The sequence below is a fragment of the Coptis chinensis genome, unplaced genomic scaffold, assembly GCF_015680905.1.
Source record: "Coptis chinensis isolate HL-2020 unplaced genomic scaffold, ASM1568090v1 utg2290_pilon_pilon, whole genome shotgun sequence".
Lineage (NCBI taxonomy): Eukaryota > Viridiplantae > Streptophyta > Magnoliopsida > Ranunculales > Ranunculaceae > Coptis > Coptis chinensis.
The window spans coordinates 133,717-159,239 of NW_028238124.1; the positions used below are offsets into that span (position 1 = coordinate 133,717).

General features: G+C 38.4%; 4 protein-coding genes across 5 annotated transcripts; 2 read left to right on the top strand and 2 right to left on the bottom strand.

Moving 5' to 3' along the window:
* Nucleotides 1-3,547: 3,547 nt before the first annotated feature.
* Nucleotides 3,548-6,770, bottom strand: LOC147473584 (RNA polymerase sigma factor sigE, chloroplastic/mitochondrial-like). Of its 2 annotated transcripts, none has more exons than XM_086587258.1 (6): nt 6,712-6,770; nt 6,144-6,499; nt 5,718-5,837; nt 5,345-5,410; nt 4,293-4,556; nt 3,548-4,084 (listed from the first exon to the last, which is right to left on the bottom strand). In XM_086587258.1, exons 2-6 carry the CDS (start codon nt 6,234-6,236, stop codon nt 3,998-4,000), a joined length of 630 nt encoding a protein of 209 aa, XP_086443384.1. In that variant the 5' UTR covers nt 6,237-6,499; nt 6,712-6,770; the 3' UTR covers nt 3,548-3,997. The 2 variants fall into 2 exon arrangements, with proteins under 2 accessions (XP_086443384.1, XP_086443385.1); XM_086587259.1 differs by having other exon boundaries at nt 6,144-6,348; nt 6,712-6,761.
* Nucleotides 6,532-8,640, bottom strand: LOC147473585 (uncharacterized). Its single transcript, XM_086587257.1, has 2 exons — nt 6,868-8,640; nt 6,532-6,769 (listed from the first exon to the last, which is right to left on the bottom strand). Exon 1 carries the CDS (start codon nt 8,638-8,640, stop codon nt 6,928-6,930), a length of 1,713 nt encoding a protein of 570 aa, XP_086443383.1. The 3' UTR covers nt 6,532-6,769; nt 6,868-6,927.
* Nucleotides 8,641-12,595: 3,955 nt separating this feature from the next.
* On the top strand, nt 12,596-13,794 carry LOC147473586 (uncharacterized). The gene is made up of 2 exons (XM_086587264.1): nt 12,596-13,119; nt 13,191-13,794. The coding sequence occupies exons 1-2, from the start codon at nt 12,596-12,598 to the stop codon at nt 13,792-13,794; spliced, it is 1,128 nt and encodes a 375-aa protein (XP_086443390.1).
* A 494-nt stretch (nt 13,795-14,288) lies between these two features.
* Nucleotides 14,289-16,699, top strand: LOC147473587 (uncharacterized). Its single transcript, XM_086587265.1, has 3 exons — nt 14,289-15,267; nt 15,393-15,936; nt 16,027-16,699. The coding sequence occupies exons 1-3, from the start codon at nt 14,289-14,291 to the stop codon at nt 16,697-16,699; spliced, it is 2,196 nt and encodes a 731-aa protein (XP_086443391.1).
* Nucleotides 16,700-25,523: the final 8,824 nt, after the last annotated feature.

A 25,523-nucleotide genomic window follows, 5' to 3' on the forward strand; every position in this document is an offset into this window, starting at 1 on the left:
GTGAGGTTGTAGACTTTTGATAAAAATGACTTTAAAACAAGATTATTATCACAAACTACTAACATCACTCATGGAAAAAGTGATATCAAATTCTATGTACAACATCATATTTTTAAAAATAATGTTAAAAAAGTATTGTCATATCATAAAGTTGTTGTAGTGTTAATTTGGTTGAATATATTTAAAATAGTCTAAAGTTGTATTTGTAGTCTCAACAATAATGTTTGTCATCTTAAACCTTGTCCCATTTTCAAAAGGGTAAATCTAGGGTGCGCAGGAGAGAGAAAGTGAGGATGAATCTGGGCTACTCACACACAGAGGTGAGGGTGTATTTCAACAAAGAAGTACTGATCCAAAGGCCCTCATTCCTGCGTACCCATACATCATGCGCACTGAAGACATGCTCTTTTCAAAATTATTACAATTATGTTTTTTCTGTTCGAAAAACAATAAAAAAACTAATAATGAAAAAGGTTTTAATTTCAGTTAAAAGAAATTGAGATAAGACAATATGATATTAGAATATTTATTTGCGATAGTTTCCGCAAAAATTTGGAACAATTACTAGTTATGATGGCTAAAGTACATCAAGCAAACTTAAAAAACTATTGAGGATAACAATGCAACGGTTTTTATTACCGACATCTATGATGCGACACAATTCCCGACAAAAAATGAATGTCAAAGAGTTGCAATTATAAAATGTGACGAACTCGAAAAAATTGTGACGATCATTTACTAGTACTTGCAGTCTTAAATCCTTCTTGACTGTATCTGAGACTGAACCTTTACAAGGCGTTGCATTTGTTTCATTGTGTTTATAGTCTGGCCCGCTTCACATTTTGCCCTCGAGCTACTCATTGGTCAGTTCATATTCATATGGGGAAGGAACATATTCGTTCCAATCTTTACCTTTTTTCCCTTCTCTTTTCATTTCATACGAGGAATCCCTAGTTAAGATACCAACAAAAATGTGGTTCGTTCATTCCAAATTAGAGTTAAGTAAGTCCACCACTTAATTTAAGAAATATTCCAAATATATACTCTTTCAACCATTATTCAATGTTAGTACCTAATTTTCCTTTTACACTTGGTATTTCTACAAGTACCTCATACTTCTTATTGCAAAAAACACTTCTCACATAGAATTTATAGTATCAATTTACTTATTGTAATGGCTGATCATCTGGATCTTGGTGGATATATACATAGATAATAGTGAAATGGAGTTAGTAGTAGGAGACAACGGAGGCCATCATAATGTTGTTGTTATTGCACGTACAAGAGGGGGATTGCAAGGTGATCAACACCTTATTGTTCATGAAGACGTAATGGAGCCAGATAACTCTGGAAGGCTAAGAGAGATTGTTCACCGAAACCAGCTTAGACCTCGACGTTCTACTGCTATACTAGCAGCAAACCGCTATTATAGAATGCATCAAATGGTTGAAGTTGTACATGACAATACAAGGTGGGAAGGCACCATTGAGAGTCAGGGGCACGGGCAATTTCGTGTTCGCAGCAACCATGGTGTCCATTATTACGATATTTCTAACATTCGTCCCCATTTAGTGCTCGCTAACGGTGTTTGTGGTCGCGGTATTTACACCCCACTTTATGGGATTGACACTCTTTTGACCAATTCCAAGACATTGGCACCCCTCCATTAAACACAGTACATTTTCTTCTAAGCCAATATTCTAGCACTCTCATCAGCCGCAATATTACACTCTAGTTGTGCATTTGCATACTCCATTTTGATTGAATCAAGTTCTAGCTGTTTAGAAGAGTATGTAATATAACTAATTAATGAGCCAGATAACCCTATAAAAAGATTTAGAGACAAATTGCAATACAAAACCAAAAATACTATGATAGTGATTATACAATAATCATAAAATAAAAAAGTAAAAGTAAGGAAAAACACACAGTTGGCACTAGCAAAAGGTTTCAATTTGTTAGAGCATCATCAACGCAATTTTATTTTTGCGTTTTTTCATTTGGCATAAAAATTTGTAAAAGCAAATGAAGAAACATCATTTGTTTAGGCAAAATTTGTAAAAAATGGTTTGTCAAGTTGTCCCGTTGGAATCAAAAACGGGAACCCTATTGACCCATTTTATTTATTTAAAACCAAGAACCGTTTTAATTTTTATTAAAAAAAACAAAAGAAATGCTACTCCTAAAAAGTATACCCGCCCCAAAATGGCTAAAGTAGACCCGTTCTTGGATTTTCCCAAATTTTATTTCTATTTTCTTAACCAATTTGGCTCCAGTTTTGACAATTCTTAAAATAGAAATCAAAAACGCGTTGGTGAAAATTGCTATAAAATTGTCAAAAACATTGAAAATAAAAATAACAACACGTTGATGATGCTCTTATGCTTTTTATAACCTCATAAAAAAGAATTAAATACAAAATGCAATACAAAACCAAAAGTACTAACATGGTGATTATTGGTCGAGAGAAAATAAAAAGTAAAACTAAGGAGAAACACACAGTTGGCACTTCCAAAATGCTTCAATTTGTTACGGGTTATTAATATAAATACAAAAGACTATTTTCCGAGCTATATAAAATAATCTTGATATGACATCTTGTTTAATGATTTGTGTGAATATTAGAAACAGAGTACGGTTTTGAATGCACGTGCTATGCAATACACTCAGAAAAGGATCCCATGCATATTACTGGATATAAATCTAATAATACTATTAAATGGTAAAAGCCTTATATCCACTCTAATAATATGTATGCCCTGCCCCCATTATGTTGCTTGTGAAATTCAACAACTAGTACTAAATTATGCACATTATCAAAGTTCATATTACAACTCAGGGGGACTTGATTTATGAGCACCTTCCATTACTAGCAAGGCAATAAAGGTAAGGAGAAGCTACAATTAAGTCCTAAAGTTTCAAGTCTCTCTGAAGGGTTGGAAGGAATAATAATATGGCCGCGATTCATTCCATCAATTTTAATATACGCAAGTTCACACAATTCTAGAATGTGTATAATTCTAAAGAAGGGATAAGGCATAATGCTGTTTTCATCTTTTTCAATATGTTCGCGAATTTGACAGCAGTTGGGACATACATGCTATGCTTTATGATCTCGTCTAAAGTGACTACTAAAGATAAATCACTCAACAAGAAAAAAATATAAAAATATAAAAATTATATAGCAATTTTCACTCTTTTTTTTTGGGCATAAATCTTTGCAAAAACTCGAAAGGTTTCATTACCTCCAAACAATGCGATGAAACTTGTGAAGTAATTACAAAATTTCAGCGAAACTTGAAAAAAGTGTGTTGACAACATTGCAAACAGAAATTTGATGTAAAAACTAAAAAGTAAAGTGGTATATGTTAACTAACACTATCATAACGAGGACTGACACTGAGGATCGACACTCAGTGATAGGATCCAATGCAGTAACAATAAGCTGCTAAATGTTTGAAAGCTTTATTGACTCTAATACAAACTGATTTACTGATCTTAAGTGTGCCATGGGATTGAACTAAGAAATTGCACGTACCCATAAAGATGTAATAAAAATGAATTATATTCGTAACCATAAGCTGTAAAAATCTCCCCATGCAACAAATAATCAAGTGAACAAGTTAAGGATTAATCTGCTCCGACTTGGACTATTTTGATTATCTGTAGCATCATCGTTTTGGTACAAATATTAATTGTGTATAGTTGTATACATGGTCTTCCACTATGAAGTATATGTGGTATAAGATATCTTATAGTTAATGGAACTATGTTATAGATCACTTATATACAGCAAGAAGTGGAATGAAAAAAAATATGGCAGACGAGGAAACCATACACGAGACTTTCAAGCGTGACTCCAAGTGCAGAACATCAAAGTTCTTAGTTTAGAGGATATATCTGCGAAGATAGTCGACTCTGGTTGGGTGCTTGAGCTTCATTAATGCTTTCACTTCATGCTTCCTAACCATCTCTCTAGAGATATTAAGGTTACCAGCTATCTCTCCCAACGTTCTATCACTTTGCATTCAAGCCCATACCTCTGTCTGATCACCAGGCTCTCCTTAGGCTTTAGCCAATCAAGCTGGAGAAAGCATAACAAAGTAGGTTGTTTTCGAAAATTAAGATCAAACTATCAATACTAGAGGCTGAAAAATTGGAATTTATACACATTCAGATACACTTTATGCATATCTACATGCAAATCTAAGAAGGGATAGATAATTCAAAGCATGTTTCATCGTGTTTAAATCTGACAAGGTATTTAGAAATGGTATTGATAAAAATGTTACCACATCATCAAGAGCAAATCTGAGAAGTGCCGGTTGCCTCCTCCTATCACCTCCTACACCACCATCATCTGTAATCCCATTGATGAACTCCTCTTGTGTAATTGCATGCCTTGCATGAAGAGAGAGGACAGACTTTGAGGCCCTCATAACTTCACGGTATCTCTCAGGAGAGATTCCTACTTTTTCTATTATCTCTTCCTCGGTCGGTTTTCTCCCAAGCTTAAACATTAATTCCAATTTGACTCTTTGTATTTCTACCCTAACCTGCACAAAGTTTCTAACATCGTTATGCTTCTCCAGCAGAATTATTCACCTAATTAACATGTACCGATGTAATACCACAAAATTAATTTTGATAAGATGGTGAAATCTTTGCAGTATACAGTGGTAAGCAAATACATATTATTAATGAATAGAAACCGTGCTTCATGCAGAGTGAAAGATTTCACAAAGATTTCACCATGCTATATGCAAGTTCACACAATTCTACAATGTGTATAACTCTAAAGAAGGGATAAGGCATAATGCTGTTTTCATCTTCTTCAATATGTTTGCGAATTTGACAGCAGTTGGGACATACATGCTATGCTTTATGATCTCGTCTAAAGTGACTGCTAAAGATAAATCACTCAACAAGAAAAAAAAATTATATAGCAATTTTCACTCTTTTTTTTTGGCATAAATTTTAGTTCCTCTGAAAACTTTGCAAAAACTCGAAAGCTTTCATTACCTCCAAACAATGCGATGAAACTTGTGAAGTAATTACAAAATTTCAGCGAAACATGAAAAAAGTGTGTTGACAACATTGCAAACAGAAATTTGATGTAAAAACTAAAAACTAAAGGGTATATGTTAACTAACACTATCATAACAAGGAGTGACACTGAAGATCGACACTCAGTGATAGGATCCAATGCAGTAACAATAGGGCTCGATACATATGTGAAAAGTTGAAGACGGAAAATATTGGAAAGAACTTGCATTTAAACAAGGGACATAGAGAAATACAGATAACTATGTACACATTGCTTACAAGTTGCAGTTATACTAACCATCTGGGCCTTGATTTCCTCCTGTAAACTTTCCATGTCAGACTTTAGCTGGTTAACAGCAGCTCGCTGATCAATACAAAATTAGTAAAAGTGCGTCAAATAATACGCACTAAAGTTCAAAGGAATGTAATATAAACATTATGAATAATACTAAATGTTCACAAGATAAAATAATTGGCGCATTTGGAAGATCAAGAAAATCAAGTTGTAGGTTATATACCACAGATGTTATTAAGTAATGTAAAGATACCAGAATATATCTACAATAACTTTGTGGGAAAATAAACTTCAGGAAATTTCTGATGGATGATCAGGGGTAAAAAATTCGAGATGTGTTTGTAGCAAAATATATCTACTATAACTTTATGATTACCTGTTGGTTATAACTATCTGTGAGTGAAGAATTTTCAGTAGCTAATGATTTTGCTAAGGATCTTGAGGCATTCAGATCTCGCTCCATAGAGAACTTTGCTTGTGTCAGATCTTCAATATGCTGCAACAAAAGACACCAGAATAAATGTCAAGACAAGCAAATTGAGTCAACTTTATTGATTCTCAACAGAAAAGGGTACAGAGAATAATGAACATTAAGTGGTTCCTCAGTCTGCAAAATAACCCATATCCTTGGATAAAACCTATAGCAGATGTTGTACACGTGAAGGGCCCAATAGATCCAACAAGTAATCATAGCTGCTAAGTTAAGGGCTACCAAGGAGATGAGAGATATTGTACTGAGAGCATGCACAGCAGATACTGTTTAAGGCTTATGAAGTGAACCCAAAAAAGAAAGCAAGTAAACCTGTTCCAGAGTAGCAAAGTTTTCGTCCAGCTTCACTGTAGCAAACTCATGATTCCATTTTATACCACTGTCCTTGACACCTGCACCTTGCATTTCTTCTTCAGTGCTCACTAAACTGAATTGTTCCCACTGTGATGCATATCAGGTATATTTGGAGTTTTCCACTTGTCAAATAACTGCCCAGAAACAGAGGAGGCTGGTGTATCTGCACTCTGAAATATAAAACTTCTAGACATATGGTTCGGTTTTATTTTCACTCAATGCCATGAACTCCCATATGAATCACAAAGAACAAAGCTAAAGAACCTCTGTCAAGATCTTACAAATACGACACCATCTCGCTTCAGCAGCCAGGTCTAATTTCATGCAATAAGGACAAGACATATGATATGTGAATTTCAACTTATTTGCAGTTACGTTGTTCCATAATGAGATTTCAGTTGGACATCTTGTTTGGTTACGACGAACAATGAAATTTACGTAGCTACAACATATATTTAACTGAAATAAATGACAGTAACAATAACTGGAAACAAAGATGAGAAAGCACATTGTTTCGCTTTCATACCTGTGCATGTTACAAACGGTGAATCTTTTTTTCATTTTGAACCTTCCTTTCTTGAAGCCTGCAAAACATCATGACAAATTTGAGAAATAAAATTACTACTTTAAAAAACAAATAAAGATGACAACAAATAATCCGTTGAATTCTTTCCTCACTTACCCCTGAACAAAACTTGAATAACTCAAACTTCTAGGTTTGATCCATTGGCAATACAAACATTCAACGTAGAAACTTCACTTTCTGGACTTTCTTCATTTGAATTTTTCCAGCCTGTAACTTAGATATAGTACGGTCATCTGGCACTAATCCCTTCCTGATCATTTCACCAACAAGGTTTACAGCCTTGTCCACATCCCCCTTACTATAATACCCAGACATCAGAGCTGTGTACGCGATGGCATCAGCGGTTAGCCCTCTGTCTATCATCTCATTAAAAAGATGACGAGCATCCTGTAGGTTGTCTGCCTTGCAGTTCCGATCAATCAAAACAGTATACATAACAACATCATGTGTAATATCCATGATATTCATTTCACTAAGCAATGTAGAAGCATCATACAATTTCCCCGTGGTTCCCTCAGAGTTATGACTGGAGTGGCGTCTTTTTCGATTTTCTTTATGGATCCCATCAATGAGCACCGTATAAGTAATTACATCAGGCTTGAGTCCCTTCTTTTGCATGTCATCAAGTAAATTACAAGCTTCCTGCAAGCAATGGGCCTTGCAGTATCCATTCATCATTATGGTGTAAGTTTTGACATCCGGTGTTAACTCTTTGAAGTCCATAAGGTCAAACACATGCCGCGCCATCTTCACATTTTCAGCTCTGCATAAAACAGCAATAATTTTGCAGTAATATATCTCATCCAGGTCCCAATCCAGTAACATTTTCTCAAACAATACAAGAGCTCCCTGGGTGTCTTCCTCCTCACATAGTTTACTCAGGAGATTTGAGCAAGCATTTTTACTTACAAGGTTTTGATGCTTAGACAACGAGCGCAGACAAAGTTTAAATGCTTTTTCTGTATGGCCTGCTTCACAATACCCCTTGACCATAGCACTGTAAGTAACAACACACTTTTTTTCTTCCAAACTATCAAAAAAAGCTTTGGCCTCTTTCGTCTTGCCTACTCTACACAGACCTCTAATTATCATGTTGTATGTACTAGCGTCGGGTTTCAAACCTTGGGATTCCATATCACTGAGTAGATCAACTGCTTCCTGTGCTTTCCCATTTCTCGAGTACCCACCGGCCAGTATATTGTAGGTGATAAGATCGGGCTTAACCCCCATTTCATTCATTTTTTTCATTATACCCAAGGCACCTTCAAGTTCTCCCTGACGGCAGTACCCATTTATTAAACATGTATAATGTATGGCATCAGGAATCATTTTCTTCCCCTTCATCTCTTCAAGCAGCTTCTCAGCTTCTTGCACTTTACCCATCTTGCAGAAAGCGTCAATCGCAATATTGTACAAAACCTCATCAAGAAAATCCCCTGAAGTCTTAAACCTCTGGAATTGTTCCACCACTTCGACAGTCTTCCCCATCTTGCATAAACACTGGAGGTGAGAGCTGACAATTACACAATTCGTCTTTATACCATCAGATTCTATCTCATTGTAAAGATCCAAGGCTCTGTCTAAGTCACCAGTCTTACGATACGCATGAATAAGGGTACTGTAACTGTAAGCATCAGAAGCCACTCCATGCTTCTTCATGTCATGTAAGACATTCTCACCTTCCTGCAGCTTCCTCTCATTGCAGAACCCACGAATCACGACATTGTAGCCAAAGACATCAATTGGGACCCCTGCTTCCCTCCATGCCAAAAGCAGTTCATAGCCGTCACGTGTTTGACCATGCTTGCACAATCCATCAATAAAAGTTGTGTAAGCAAACACACTCGGAGTAACACCTGCTTCTTCCATGTCATAAAACACTTTGATAGCTTCGTCCCAGATTCCCTCTTCTACAGTACGCCTTGATAAGAATTACATAAGTGTAAGCATTTGCACTCAATCCCAGCCTCTTCAATTGCTGGAAAAAGGCCAATGCCGTGTCGGACTTACCACGGTCAATCAAGCAATTCATGATATAGTTACAAGACCAAACATGAGGAACGAATCCCCGCCTTGTCGTTTGGAACAACGCATTAATAGCATCATCAAACATCCCAAGTTCAACATAAGTCTTAACCAAAACATCAAAAGCCCGTACAAGAGGACTCGATTTATCGCACTCCTCATAATTACCATAACTCTCCCCAAGAACTTCGAAAAGCTCATAAACATCAAAATGGGGATGTTTCTCTTTAGACACAATGAGGTCCATAAAGAGAGAACCCAGCCTTTTCCTATTACCAGAACCACACAAAATCCTAACAAGAGCCGAATAACACTTAATATCATGGCGAAAACCGCGGTCATTTAGTTGGCGAAAAAACAAAAGCGCATCATCGGGTTTTTTCCACATACCATTCAAAATGTCTACAACCCTTACAGTATCTAGTTCTACAAGGTGGTCGTGTGAAATGGGCACGGACGCTTCTTGAATAGCAGCAGATATTGAACAAAATGGAGGAAATTTACAATGGGCAATCCATTTTTTACAAGAAAAGTGCTTAAACGTTGAAACAAACATTATATAGAAAACCCCATCACACTATTTGGAGTAACTGATATTTCAAACGAGGGATAAGAGGAAAGAGAAGATTATTACCTGCCGTAGTTTTGATGTTACAGAGATAGTAAAGAATGACAACAGAAGGAAGAAAAACAAGTATTTGAAGAATGTATAAGAAGGAATTGGCGGCGAGAGAAAGAGAGTTGGGTTTCATCCCTTTTTCAGTCCACGACTCATGGACATGACCATGACCACCAGCCTTTTTTTTTTTTTGGGTCTTTGTATTCAGGTAGGCCCACAATACAGTAAATACATGTACATGTACATGAACATGTTCATGAAAATGAATCGTCCTCAATTCCTTGATTGTACTATGTCTCAAAAGGCTGGTCCATGAGTCGTGCTATTCCTTCCAGTTCATCGGAATTTAATCATGCTTTCAGCATTGGAGGACTTGATTGAATATGCTGAACAATAGACAAACTGTTGGAATTACATGAATGCCCAAACAAAACACTAACTAGATATAAACATATAGTGTGATGTGCAGGGACTGGAGAAAGAAGAATTGGTGCCAGCTTGAGTTTTGAATCATCTCAAAGTTCAAAGATGAAGGTTAACTACAAGGATTAACTGTCAATTTTAATAGCCGGTGCATTATGATACTTATATTTTCTAGTTCCGCAAAGACGTCTTTCAAGGTCTCATTTTACGAAAAAGGCCTTTCCTGTGGGCGAAAACAGAGACTCCATTAAAGCACTCTATCTTTTCTACGAACTCTACCTTTCATTCTCCATACCGATCCCTAGCCCATTCCCAAGGATCTCGAGTTCTGTAAACAGCTCCTTATTTTGCTTCTCCCCTTGCAGGAAGAAGTGACCTGTCAAGATAACAGGTTGGTCTCAACGAGGTGGCTCCGGTAGGAGTAACATATAAAGATGGAAGTGACAACAGATAGACAAAAGACTATAGAAGACCTCCAAAAAGACATGTATAAGTTATTCTTTGCTAAGAAGCAGAGGGTGGTAGAGCTAGAGTGCCTAAATATAGAAGAACAAGTCAATGGGAACCTCACACTGATAGGGAAGCTATATGGAGGTCACACCATAGACTTGGAAGAGCTAAGTGAGGAAGTTCACCGGACATGGCAAACGGAGAAAGCAGTATGCTTGGAACTGATGGATAGAGAACATGTTCGGATCACTTTTGAGGAAGCAAAGGAAAGGGAACATGTGCTGGAACATGGTCCATGGATTGTCCATGGACACATACTCTCAATAAAGGAGTGGATAGGAACAAGAAATATGGAGGAGTACAACTTCTATTATGTAAAATTTTGGGTCCAAATTTGGGATCTCCCAAAGATGCGGATCAACAACGCAAATGTGTGGAAGATAGGAGAAAATATTGGAACAGTTTGGGAAGCAGATCTATCATGCTCCCCAGAGTTCAGCAAGCCTATAGCTAGAGTTAGGGTGGAAATGGACATAAAGGAAAGACTGCTAAATGACTTAAAGATCAAGCTGGAAACAGGAGAGATGCTGGACGTAAGGTTCAAATATGAGAAGCTTGATATTTTCTGCTATTTTTGTGGTGTCATAGGCCATGACCAGTACAGCTGCCGGATAAGAGCCCAACACAGATATGAACTATCAAAACTTGGGGGCTCACCAAAAGACATCAAACCTTTCTTCTCAAGTCAAATAAAAGCGAACAAGTTCTTCAATGGCATTGCATATACAGGCAAGCAGACTATCACTATAGCAGGAGCCCCAAAAAAACTTAGGTATGAGGAGACGCCGGCACCATCAGTTCAGGGAGGAAGGGGGTACAATATACGTGCTAGACAGGAAAGGTGGCGACAAAATTTGTCAGGGGAGCCAGATGGCAGTAAAATCAAGGGTCGAGAGCCAGAGGAAGACAAAAGACCTGGAAAGCAACTAACGACTACCTCAACGGATATAAATGGTTTGGAAGTATCTCCAATTTTTTTTGAAAACAGATGTGGAGGCCCAACAACTTGCGAAAGACATGGACCCGAACAAAGAAACAGTTTTAGGGAAGGGCTGGACAGAGAGAGACTTGTAGTCGCTTGGATCCTGGGCTGGATAGAGAAATAACTCGAGATCCAGGAGCTGCTAAGAGTCCAACTGGTCTTGACCAAGATAGGGATCAAAATATGGGCCAGGTTGAGGAGAAGGGCAAACCAAAGAATGAATGGATCTTATCCATTATAGACCAAAAAGAGGACGGTGTGTTGGGGGCTCAGTTGAATAGGAAGGATCTAGGTGAGGGTCTTATCACGAGGAGTAAAGAGAATAGGGTTACCTGCTCACCAGACCTATACTCAGCTGGTTCCAAGGCTAATGTCTCTAGCCTCGAGGAAATCCAGCAAGATACAGCGGCTGTGGCAACTCTACCGCATCAATCAACCGGCTATCAATTCCAAAGCAAGGCCACGCGTGGCAGGGGTTTTAAGACAATGGTATCTCGAGGTCCTAAAAAGAAGAAAAAAGTTTCCCATCATGATAACATAAAGGGAGCAGGTCTAACTGAGGCTCAAGAAGAAAACACTACTGAGAGGATAAGCCTAGGAGATAAAAGGAAGAGGTACTCGGAGCCAGTAGGAAGTGTGATCATGGCGGATGAAGGTGGAAATGGATGGCTGAGAAGAAGTATCAGAGGAGTTGCTAAGCACTCAAAGAGGGTAAAAAGGGAAGCTAATGAGATGAGACGAAGGGGGGAAGAACATTTACTGATCCCAACAAAGGCCAACATAATTTCTGTCTCAAGTGGGTCTGAAGACTCTCAAGGTATGGAAGGGGGTGATAACATGGCTACATCATCGGAACCATCATCTACTGATTCCGATAGCTTGGATAATGAATCAGATGAGGATGAGGGAACAGAAGAGTCTGAGGATTGGGAGGAAGACATTCAGATAGACGATGAACATCCAGAACAGGAAGTCATCAACAATGAAGCTCAGGATATGGTGGATTTTGAATATGAGAGTGAGGTATCTGAGGGCCAGCCAGTTCCCTTGGCTATGGATGATTCCACAATTGTAAAACTGATCAAATACGAAGGATATCATAAGGAAGGTCCAGGGGAAACAAGTATGGGGAGTGGTAATAAGGAAGAAAGCTCGGAACAAGTTCATAAAGATGAAGTCAAGCTTGGGGAAGAAAACAGTGGAGGTCTGTCATCATCTCTTCCAGGGATCGCGGTAGATGTCCCTTCACAGCTGCCTTGGTATCCATGACGATACACGCCTGGAATTGTCGGGGTATTGGTACCACCACGGCAGTTCAACAACTAATGGACCTTATTGGTAAGTTTAATGTAGATATAATATGTTTGTCTGAAACCAAGGCAAGTAAGGAAGGGATAGAAAAGTTAGGCAAGAAACTCAAGTTTAGCAGACATTTTGCGGTTCCAGCTAAAGGGCTAAGTGGTGGTCTGGCCATTTTGTGGAAGGAAGATGTGGAACTGGAGATTCTAGGGTCTTCTCGCAACCAAGTGATAGGTAAGATTTTAAATTACTTTCATACTGATCCGTGGTTCTTTACTTTTGTTTATGGGGATCCTGTGGCACACAATGGGAATAAAGTGTGGTCAGAATTGAAGGATGTTGCCCCCTTTGTTCCTGGCCCTTGGTGCCTGTTTGGTGATTTCAATGCTATCTCGAGCTTAGATGAGAAGATAGGTGGGAGAAGTAGACTTACTAAAAGCATGCATGATTTTAATAGCTTTATCAATGAGCTAGGTCTTGTGGATTTGGGGTTTAAAGGCCCCAAATATACCTGGAGCAATAACAGAAAACCTAATGATCATATTCTGGAAAGACTAACAGAGCTCTGGCTACGCCTGAGTGGCTGGCTTCCTTCCCTAATGCTCAAATAAGGACTTGGGCCAATGCTACCTCTGACCACATCTCTCTGTTCATTAACCTGGACAAAAATGATGAGAAACTGCCGAGACCTTTTAAGTTCTTTGATATGTGGTTGAAACATGATACTTGTATGGAAGTCATTGAAAAAGCTTGGAACTCGATTTCTCATGAGTTACCTGATAGCAATTTCATAAATAAGTTGGAAAAGACTAAAAAAGATTTGGCTATGTGGAATAAGCATGTGTTTGGTAACATTTTTACCAATATCAAAGCCACACAAGCTAAGCTTGATGCTGTGTTGAGCAAGCCTTTTAGCATTGGTAACTACAACAAGGCTAAAGGGCTTAAGGATGAGCTGCTTGAGTGGTATGATAAAGAAGAGTTGTTATGGAAACAAAAATCCTCTAACTCGTGGCTTAAGGATGGTGCTAGAAACACCAAGTTCTTCCACCTCTCCACCATATTCAGAAGAAGAAAGACTACTATAGAGAAGATTAGAAATAATGATGGTGACTGGAAGGAGGGTAGGACTGAGGTGGGGGCCCTCCTTAAATCAATATTTTAAGGGGATCTTTACCTCTGACTACCCTGAAAGGAATGATGAGATCTTAAATTTGTTTCATCCTTGTGTTACTGCCAGAGAAAATGATATCATCACTGCCATTCCCACGAGTGAGGAGATATGGGCTGTTGTGAAAAAGATGGGGTATAAGTCCCCAAGGCCTGATGGTTTCCAAGGCATCTTCTATACAAAATGCTGAGATATCATTGGGCCTGCTGTGATTGACCTCGTCAAGGATTTTTTCCATCAAGGATATCTGAATCCTAGTCTGAATGAAACTCATATCACCTTGATTCCTAAAATTGCTAATCCTGATCATGCTTCTAAGTTTAGACCCATTAGCTTGTGCAACTTTGGGTACAAGATTATCTCCAAGATTCTTGCTAACAGACTTAAAGGTCTGATTAATAAAATTGTCTCCCCATTCCAATGGGATTTTATTAAAGGTAGAAGTATTGGGGATAATGTGGGGCTAGCTTGTGAAGTTTTTCATAAATATGAAAAATATGAAATCCAAGAATGAGGGATGGATGGCCCTTAAGCTGGATATGGCTAAGGCTTATGATAAGGTGGAGTGGACCTTTCTAGATAGCATCTTTGAAAATCTGGGCTTCAATCTGAAATGGAGACACATGATTCACCAATGTGTTTCCACTGTATCTTTCCAAGTGATGCTAAATGGGTCCCCTCTGGAAAAGTTTGCCCCTGAAAAAGGAGTGAGGCAAGGGGATCCATTATCACCTTACTTATTCATCCTTGTCTCTGAGGCCCTCTCTAGAATGATTGCAAAATCTGAACAGGAAGAAGAGCTGCATGGCATAAAGATAAAAAGAAACCCCCCTGCTGTAACACACTTGCTTTATGCGGATGACCTCATCCTCTTCACAAAAGCAAATGTGGTGGAGTCAGGGAACCTAAAGAGGATACTGGATGGGTATTGTGAGGCCTCTGGCCAAAAAATAAACTTTGATAAATCCAGTGTGTTTTTTAGTAGAAATGTGTCTTATAGACAAAAGTTCAGATTGAAAAGATTCTGGAAAGTTAGGAACTTTGCTCCTAAGGAACAATATCTTGGTGTTCCCATCATGCTATCAAGAAAGAAGTCGGAGGACTTTGATTACTTGGTAGACAAGATTCATAATAAGATTAAAGGATGGAGAGCAAAGGTTCTGTCCCAAGCTGGCAGGACTACTCTAATCCAACCAAGTTGTAGTTCAGTCTACCCCCTATATGCCATGTCAACCTATGTGTTACCTGTCTCCACTTGCACTAAGATTGACAAAGCATGTAGAGATTTCTGGTGGGCAGGCAAGGAAGAAACTAAAAGTGTCCACACCATAGGGTGGGAGCACATATGTCAACCCAAAGATATTGGAGGGTTGGGTCTAAGGAAAGCGAGGGACATGAATGTTGCTATATTGGCCAAGTTACCATGGAAAGATGCTACAGATATCCAGTCTCTATGGACTGGACTCTGTTCAGCATTTATGGTAAGGACTGGATAGGGGATGTGATAAAACCCCCAGACAAAGCATCCTACTTTTGGAAAGGTATCCATAAGACCTTCAATGATATAAATGGGGGTTTGATCTGGGCTATAGGCAATGGGAAGTCTATCTCAGCCCTAAAAGATCCTTGGCTGAATTGCAATGGTAAACCCATTACTCTAGAGGAGTTGGGGGTGGTTGCACCCAACTTGGAAAATTGTGTGGTCTCAGACTTGTTTCTGCCAGATAAAAGTGGTTGGGATGAGGCCAAACTTAGTCTTCATCTTAACCCTTTCATCTGCAGCAAGGTGCTTGAGATCAAAGTAAGACCTGAAGATAATAGTGCTAACAAAATGAAATGGCAAAAAGACAAATATGGAAGCATGACTGTTAAAACAGTCTACCAATTTCTCAAGCCTAAGAAGGAGGTGGGGCAAAGCTCAAGCTGTAACCCCCTCACCCTTAAGCATATCTGGAAGGCTCCTATCCCAGCATACATACAAGTGTTCCTCTGGAAACTATACATGCAGATCCTACCTATGGGAGATGTCCTAGCAGCTAGAAGAATTAAGGGGGATTTCTCCTGCCCTTTCTGCTTCAAAGATATGGAGACTGCAGAACATTTGTTCTTTACCTGTGACTGGGTAAAGACAGTTTGGTTTGGGTCTCATGTTGGCATGAGAGTGCATAAGGGTCAACAGACCACATTAAGGTAGAGGTTAGATCTGTTCTTGGCTTGGTGTTGCAGCTCTAATGAAGAGCTTAGACTGGTTAGAACCCACAGTGTTGTCCTGATTCAAAAGATCTGGCAAGCCAGGAATAACCTTAAATTTGAGAATAGGAAAGCAAATTGTAAAAGGCTGGTTAGAGAGAGCAGCATTCTGGCGCATAGTGAAGAATATCCTAACTCAAAACCTGTTTTAGTTGATGTTGACAATAATTTTGAGAATGTTTTTCCCATTATGCCAAATGATAGTATAATCATTAGATTTGATGCCTCCTTCCACAGGCAGTATGGGTGGGCTGGAGTTGGGGCTATAGCAGCAGACAGTGAAGGAGCCATTGTAGGGGCAGCTGTCAGGAAATTTAAGGCTTCGGAAGCAGCAGAAGCTAAGCTGGAAGCAGCGGAAGTCGCTATGTTGCTGGCAAAGCATCTTGGAAGGCATCACTTTGTGTTAGAAGGGGATAATTGTGAAGTGATTGGAGTTTTACAAGGTAGCTCCTGTAGATGGCAATGGGAAAGTGTAAAGAACCATATTATTAGTTTAAGGTCAGGGCTCAGGTCTTTTGCCTTTAGATGGATCAGTAGGAACTCTAATGGGGATGCAGACTCACTAGCTACTTGGTCCTATCAGCAGTTAGGGAGGTCTGATATTCCAGGGTGTATGTTAGATTCAAACTGCTTCCCTCTGTCTGTGTGACTTTTTGCTAGTTATATATATTATAGTATGATTTGCATAAAAAAAAAAGGTCTCATTTTACGACAAGGGGGCATCAAAGGAGTACAAGTTTGGGTGTATTACATGGTCTGATGGAATTCATTTTGTTCGCACGGCTTTTGCTGTGAATGGTGTATAGTTTCGATACTCGTTGTAAATGTGCGTTTTTCCTTTACATACAAGAGAGGAAGAGGAATGGGATTGGATTTAGGAAAGACCGAGTTCGCTAAGAAGCGAGCTGCCTACGTATCTTCTCTTGATTCTGGGGGGAGAGAAGAATCAGGTCTCACGTAGTTCATGTAGGTGATATTTATAGGCACAAAGGAGTGTTGATCTTCGAGACACGTGTACTGACATATACATATGTAGGGTGGAGATTATGAATGTGTGTTAGATTGGCTTTGGGTAGGAATTGTTTGATGATTGGGAGTTGGTGCAGTAGGTCATATTTCACGGTGATTGGAAGTACAGGTAAGGCTCTGATGATGATTAAATCTGGATTAGGGATGGTGTCTTTATTCGAAGCGTTCTACCTCAGGTCGTTCGTTCGTCTTGAGGTATTCTTGAGCGAACTGAAGTGTACCACCTACATGAAGCGAGCTGCTCAGGACTCGATCTTAGAGGTCGATGACATGAGTTCGCTACGATCTCTGCTTATGCTTAACGTGTGCTTAATATTCCTTAATGAGAATATTACTCCCTTACACAGCCCCTTCTCAGTAGATTGTGTTGTACATTGAAGCAATCTACTGAGAGAAAACGATAGTGCATGTTGAGCATGAGTGGAAGAGCGGGCTAGTGTGAATGGACCCGACTGGCACACCGTAGAGCTTGAGTCGTGTTGGATGACGTCTTGACGGGAAGTGAAACTTGGCACGTGGTTTGTGCGTAACAGAATCATAGCCGTTGGTAAGGAAACGTGTTGGATGGCGATAAGGCCGAAGTTGAAGAAGAAGATATGGAGACGCTGTTGGGGACCATGGATATGGCTACTTGTTTGGTAAGTGCTCCTTTGTTATGTGTTACTTTTTTGTTTATTGGGCAACTTTAATTTTAGTATTGTACTTGTAGTTTCTTGCGGGGTACGATAAATTGAAGAGCGCTGTGCAACACACTGGTACTGATGTTAACTCGCACGTCGAGCTTTGGGATGTGTAACGCCCGTATTTAAAATACATAATTATTAATTAATTAATTAATTTAATTATTTATATAAAATTCGTTGGATTGGATTTGGGATATGTGGGCCTGGTTTCTGGGCCCGAGTCTGTGTTGGGCTTAGGTTTCAAACCCAGATATATATTCATATTGTTCTGGAGAATAGGGTTCTGAGATAATAAAATAATAAAAATGGAGGCGGCTTGTTTGCTCGAGCGTTGGAGCACGACGACTCGGACTAAGAGGAATTCGTAGGAGCTGTTAATACAGGTGAGTGGTTATATTTTTAAATTTTCACCGAACCTACAGTACTGTCAGAGTTTTGGCTTCGGGCTCAGTATATTTTTGGTTAGGCTTACTGTCGATAATTTTTCCTCCTGTCGTATTGATAAACTGTCGTATTGATAAACGATTAAATCTGAAACTATGTCGTATTGACTATCGAAGCTTCATGGGCGTTAATGGCAGATAAAGCCCAATACCAAGAAATCACCAGTACAATTTTATGTAACTGGTATTGTTGTTTTTGTTTTTGTTGTTGACTGATGATGGGTTGTAGACTTGTGGTGAGGGGTTTGAGTGCTGTTGGGGGCGGTTGGGAGCTTGGAGAAGTGTTAATGGCGTCGCCCCAGCAAGAGAACGAACTCCTCATGTTTGAGATGTTTGAACTTTTTTGATGTTGAATTGTTGGTTGTTGAGGTTTGAGTGATTACTGGATTGGGTGGGGGTTGTCGGAGGTTGTAGAAGTCATTAATGGAGGATGAAGATTTACAGATCTAGTTTAGAGGGAGTGAGATTTCGGTAGCGAATTGAGTGGGGGATTTTGTTAAAGTTGGTTGGTTTTTTATTTGGGTCAAAACCACTTGGTTAAAAAGGGGTGGTGTGTGGAGAAGTGGTGGTCGATTTTGGTGGTTGGTGGAGCTGCTGGAGCTGAGGGAGATGAGGAAGAAGACTGTTTGGTTCGTGGGTTTGGGGCTTGGGCCTAAATCTTATTTTGTTTTAGTTGGGCCGACCTTATTTTCTTTTGGTTGGGTTGATTTTATTTTGTATTGGTTGGGCCGGTTTTGATTTAAGTTTTGGGCCTAAACACTAGTTAGTTGTTGGGCCGGATTAAATCTTTTGTTTTGGACCAGTTTTAGTTTAAGTTTTGGGCCGGTTTCAGTTTAATTCTTTGGGCCGAATCCATTTGTGTTTTGAGCCGGTTTCTAATTTGGCTTTGGGTTGGTCCATATAACTTAAAATAGATCCAATGGGGTCTTTAAATATTTAGACTCTTGGGTTTTGGTTTCGGGCTTTGATTATGGACTTTTGACTGTATAATTGTGCTACGTTTTTATATATTAAATTGTATGGACAAATCAAATGTTAAAATGGTGCGGAAGCCTGCATAATTGGTTAGTCATTATCTAAGAAAGATTTGACGTTGAGGTTGTGTATTTTTGACACGTGACGAGATAGAAACTTTAGGAGATGTAATATTCCTAAAACGCTATAAAAATGTATGCGATACGTTTGAAGCAATTGTGACATTATATAATATGTTGGGATATATATATTAAATGCAATAGTTTTGGAGAAATAAATGTATAAACGCTCCATTATTTTATCTGTGAGATGCTACTAGGAGGTAGTAGAGTATTTGTGGATATTTCCCACAGGAGTGTGGCGTAGTGCAATAATATATTGGCACGTGAAAGAATGAAAGTGGTTATGAGATATAATTGAGATATTTCTAAATATTGTGGCTTAGTGCAATAAGGTATTTGACCTGCACGTGATATAGTGGAATTATTATAAGATATAAATGTATGACACTTGAATAAATTACGTAACGAAAATCCTAGAACCTAGCTACCACAACTCATGTGATATGATTGGCCCTTCTGGCGTTTCAGTGAATCTGAATGGCCCTTTAGGCGAAAGTAATTTGATTGGCCTTTCTGGCGTTTCAGTAAATCTAAATGGCCCCTCTGGCGTAACCGAATGGTGGCTTGATTATTCCGTTCGCAAAATTAGAACGAGATGCGGGATATTTTATGCCGAATAATGGCAGTACTCACATAATGGCTTTCGTGTGAGGGTTACCGGTGTCGCGCATCCCGCCGTAGTTACGCACGGAGTGGTTCATTATGTGAGGGGAGGCATGTGGATGTACATGTTCGGCGTTGGGAATCAATTGTGGTAGCCATGGAAACTAGGTAAGACATAGATACGACGTGATTTTAGGGACACGCAAAGAAAGCCTTAAATAATATAATTATGGTAATATGTTGGTTAATGATATATATCTTTAGACAGATGATTGTATATGGTTTTGCATAAGGGTGGGTCAAACTAATTACTTGTGCAGAGACGACCCACTTTGTAATTGAGGATGAAATGCGGTAAGTATAGAATATGCTTGGCTAGTTATTAGTTTAGTTAGAACCTAAGGCGCCTCGTGGAGGAACTAAATGCCTTTGTATTATTGTCGGAAAGTTAAGGCGCCTCAGTGGAGGAACTACCTGCCTTAATTATGGTACTTAAGGATGTTGTATTATTCGTTGGATGTTAAGGCGCCTCGGTGGAGGAACTAATTGCCTTATTTAGTGTGTAAATATATGTATAAATATATATTGTATTTTAGGGCTACTCACACCAGCATTTTATAATGCTGACCCGATTTGCATGTTTGCTTATCGGGTGTGTTCATTAAATGAACATAGTTGATAAGTCTTGATAGGTTTAGTGTTGAAGAAGGTTGGTTGCTGCTTGTGGTTTGCGTTTGTGTCGCAATTCAAGATAGGTTTTGTTTTCCCTTGAGGTGATATAGATTTTCAGTTGAGACAATGTTATTTGTATTTTCATTTGTAATTTTAAATAAAGAGTTATTGAAAAGAGATTTGTAACCTAATCTTATTTGTGAATTTTTGTAATGAAGAGGACTTTGGTTTAATTGAAATGTTTTATTAGTTTTTAATTATCCGCATATTTAAACTGTTTATGGGTTTTTGGGAGTTGAGAGTGCGTCACACCTCGAAAATCGAAGAGTCGGGAACAAATATTGTTTTTTTCCGAATTCTGTCGAAATTCGGGGTGTGACAGGATGTATGTGAGCTGCGTGGGGAGTTGATAAGAAGAAACTGGAAGTGATGACCAAGAAGTATCGGGATGCTGTTGACGAGAACGCTGTGCTAATTAACGCTATGACTGATCTGCAGGGGAAGCTAACTAAAGTGACCGAGTATGCCAAACAATGTCAGGGGGTGGCACGCAAATCGCAAGATGCGTATACCATGGCCTGTGCTCAATATGCCGAACTGGATGAGAAATATTACCAGCTGAAAAAGGCGAGTGATGGTGGGGAGCATGGTACGGGTATACGCATGGTGCTGAGAGCTACCACGCACACTCCCTCGACCAGTGCTGCCCCGAAAGATAAGCATGTTGTGGCTAGTCCTTGATGGTGATTTCTACTATTGTCTTTGTAATTGTTGAAAATTTATGAGCATTTTGTCTATTCTCCTCTCCGTGTGAGATGATGTTCACCTTTTTCTAGTGTTAGAGATTTGATTATCTAATTTGACAAAGTGCAAATACAAAGATTTTTTTTCCTTACTCACGATATTCGTGTGTAAAACTTTGAGTAGGGATTTCGAACCATCCTAAGTCTAAGACAACTTACAACTTGTTTTTGCTCTTTTAGGAAACTAGTGAGTAAGTTTTAAGCTATGGTTTAATTGATACTAACTACTTGGTTTCTTTTAATGCAAAAAATAAAAAATTTAAGTTACGTAAACATGCAACTAAAACAAAGATAAAAATTGACTTCTAGATAGGTGTGGAGAGTTAGTTCTCCTCATGTGAAGATAACCTCTATTGTATGATTTTAGGTTCTTGCATCTTAACCTTCCTAAAACTCATAGACAAGTCCTAAATAAGATTAACTTGATCCCTAACACTATGACTCATCTCTAAGCTCATATTGCTAGCATGTAGAACCAAAGCAATGACTTATCTCTAAGATCATCACCTTGATTCCTAACTAGACTCTACACCAACTACCATTTTAGGATAGGATGTAGGTCTAGTTGTTCTTCCTAAACAACTTACTACAATCACATCACAAAGGTTATCCTTCACATGAGCATCATTAACCCCCCACAAAGGGAAGGTTTAGCTCATGATCCTAGGGATATAAATTAAAGAAGCAAATAGATATGTAAAATGAGAAAGAAGAAGAATAATAATAATAAAGGAACTCACTTGTATTAAGAAGTTTAGATTTTTATTTAGAATAAGAGCACAAAAAGTTCTACCATTAAAACTATTACAAGTTTTTCTCATAAAACTCAAAACTAAAACTAAAAACTAAAACTACTACTACCTTCCTCCTACTCCTACTAAAGAACTAAAACAAATAATGCATGATAAAGGAAAAGAAGTCAAGGGAGTAAATGGAGTGCATCCCCCCTTGTTTTGTTTTTTTCTTCATTTCTAGAATTCTCCCCCTCATCCCACGTGAAAACACACACACACACACATTTAATTCACTTTTATCCACCACATTAAAACAAAGTGACACCTTGCTTTTTTTTTCACTATTAACACCTAATTTTATTAATTACATGCAAGGTGCCAACTTTGCACCAACAACTTGGTACTTTTGTCTTGACATGCTCCATGATTGATGACTCATCCCTTCTTGTGGGCCCGAAAAGTGGGTCCATGTGCTATGTCCATTGGTGGGTATGGAAGTCGATTTCTACAATTTCTAGCCTAAAGTAGAGCTAGTCATGTTGATCATCTGGGCAACTTACTTGCTGAAATCGGAGTCCAGGTTAACGAGATATGAGTTCCGAAAGTTTACATTTTCCGTTATATATTCCCGTTCTGACTCGATTCTATCATGTTTGAGTCCCCGACTTTGATCCGTCTTTGTTTAGCTTCACATGGCTGATTTGGAAGAATTCATATATACATCATTCCCCGTGCTTTAACGCAGGTTTAATCAATATTTTCATGTTTACTGCGAAGACTTGCAAAAGTACGAAAATATACTTATTTCATGATTATTAAACACATAATTAACCAAATTTATGTCTCAATGGGGTTTAATATTACAGTTTTGGGTGCTTATCACACTACCCCCAAACAGCACTTTGTTTGTCCTCAAACAAAGAAGAGACATTAAAACAGATAAGTGGCCAAAAATGTGTAGTCCTAACTAATTCTCATTTCGCAGAGTGCGGATGCATTGACCATATGCAACAAGGCCTTAAACCACTAGGAATTTCCTAGTGGACGAGTTATAGCCTCATGAGAGTTTTCCAGAGAAGATACTCATAAACTTCATTTATACTATAATGACTCAGTGACAAAAACTCGTTTCCTAAATTAATCTCAGATATCCATACATCTTCTTAGCAGGGAACGAGGATTGATTTCTTTAAAACTCAAGTTAATATGCATTCAATAATTAAAACATCTACATATGATCATGCATATAGTGAACTCTTCATTGAAATGTACAAGCAGGGCCGTTTCTGGATCCTTTGGAGAGCATACTAAAATGGGTTCTCACAGGTGTGTATCTAAACACAAATTCAATCATAATTTTTCCACTTAAGTTTTGCTAACTCCAGTGTGCAGTGGGCACACATTTTCTCACATACTCAATGACAGTCTGAGGAGCCAAAGTCGATTAATCACGTCTACTACTTATTATCACACCTTCCTACTCCTAATTGAGCTAGAGGTCTTTATTAGGTATTATGGGGGCTTAGGTGATGGTGTAAAATAAAATGGAAATGGATAATCAAAATTGATGAGTATGAGAGAATAGGGTCTTCAAGATATTTACACTGGATAAATCCTTATTTTATTTCCTGCTTCTAACTGAGTTTCCCAACCTTGCTCTTAAGCTTCTGGATACTGTTGATGATTTTTATTTTTATTTTTTATTTTTTTTAAGCAAGTAACTGACTTTTATTTGGGACAAGTCTTTCTCTTTATTTTTCGATATTTCATTCTATTTCTCATACTCCTCATTTGGGTAGGTTTAATTTATTTAGAGTTACTAGACGGGTAAGGGATTTTTAGTGAAAATGAAAGGTTCAGTAGATTGACTAGTGGTAAAAATTTTAACATGTATGAATTTTTGGCTATATCAATCCAAAGATGGCCTAAATTCTCGCCTAAGGTTCGGATGGTGATCAAGTAAGTAGATGCGTGATTTTCTCTATTCGGAAAAACTACTCCTCTATGTCATTACTCACATATCACACATATTGAGGCTTTTTTGTTAGATTCTCACAGGATTGATCGTTTAAGTAACTAACCGTGAGTTCCATAAACTTACTGCTATGTATAATCGATGATACTCAGTGTATGAATGTTCATGAAAAGATGTATAAACTATTACATACGTATTATCTTAAGTTTCTTAAAAACAATCCTAATTCAAATACTAATGTGAGATTTCTAGACAATTTTCATCGTTGAAAAGGAAACAAGACTTTGTCACTAAGTACAATTATTAACAAGAAAATAAAAATTATATACATGCTACAATTTGCATAATTTTTTTGCTACAATTTTAAAACACCTTCAAACTGAATGATGCTTAGTCGTCGAAGTATCAATAGATAAAGAAAGAAAGTACCTGAAAACCTTGAGCAAAATTAGGGCTAGATTGCTAGAACATAAAGGTTGGAGAACATAATATATTATTCAGAAAGAAACAACAAAAAACAATAGCACACGAAACATAACTATTTATAGCTAGATATATGTACAATGTCCTACAAAGTCACCATCCAGTAGGACTTGCTGGTCTGGCGTCTTTTTGAATGAAATGCATTTTCTTAGCATCACGCCAAAAGATAATTTACTGCCAAATTTCTGCCCATCGTTGTTCTCCAGAGTTGTTCAAATGTGCCAACAATTTTTCATCGTTCGTGTAACAACGAACATGCCTTAGGTACCTAGCAGGACGTCTCCATTGCTGAAACCTTAATGAACGAATGATTTTATTTGTTGGGCACATAGAATCAACCTTAACCCAGTCATGAAATGTAGCTGAAAACTACAGGAAATGTGTCCGCATAATACGGCAAGCAGTTACTGGCAACAGTATATACTGATCCTGAACAGTGCGTGCTTGCTTCAGATTGGAGATGACACGACTTGAAATATCAAATAGTGAATGACCCTGAGCAAGTGCATTGAATACTACGCAGGTAGCCTCATTGGCTGTAGAAAAATGCCAATCTCCTATGATGTTCAGGAGTATAAACAACATCGTAGTCCTCATGTTCATGGTCATACTTGCTAAGGGAATGGTGATGGCTCGCCATTGTATCGGTCCAGTTCCTACTTGTTTAATTTCAAGACCGTCACCGTATGCTGCGCGAAAAGCTGGCCAATGAAAGGACATGTGAGAATTATGGAAGTTGTAATACCATGCTTCTACTGGATCGTGATAGGGAAGATCCAAAGTTAGGGAAAGTTGTTGTTTAGAAAAAATATGACGTGTGCCACCAACTATGATTGTGAACCCGTCTAAAAAAATGTCATGCACATGGTTGAAAGCTAGTGTGTCTTCCATATTAGCATAAAAGTATGTTGCCAAACTTGGTGAATAAGTTTGGTCAGGTTGAAGAACTAG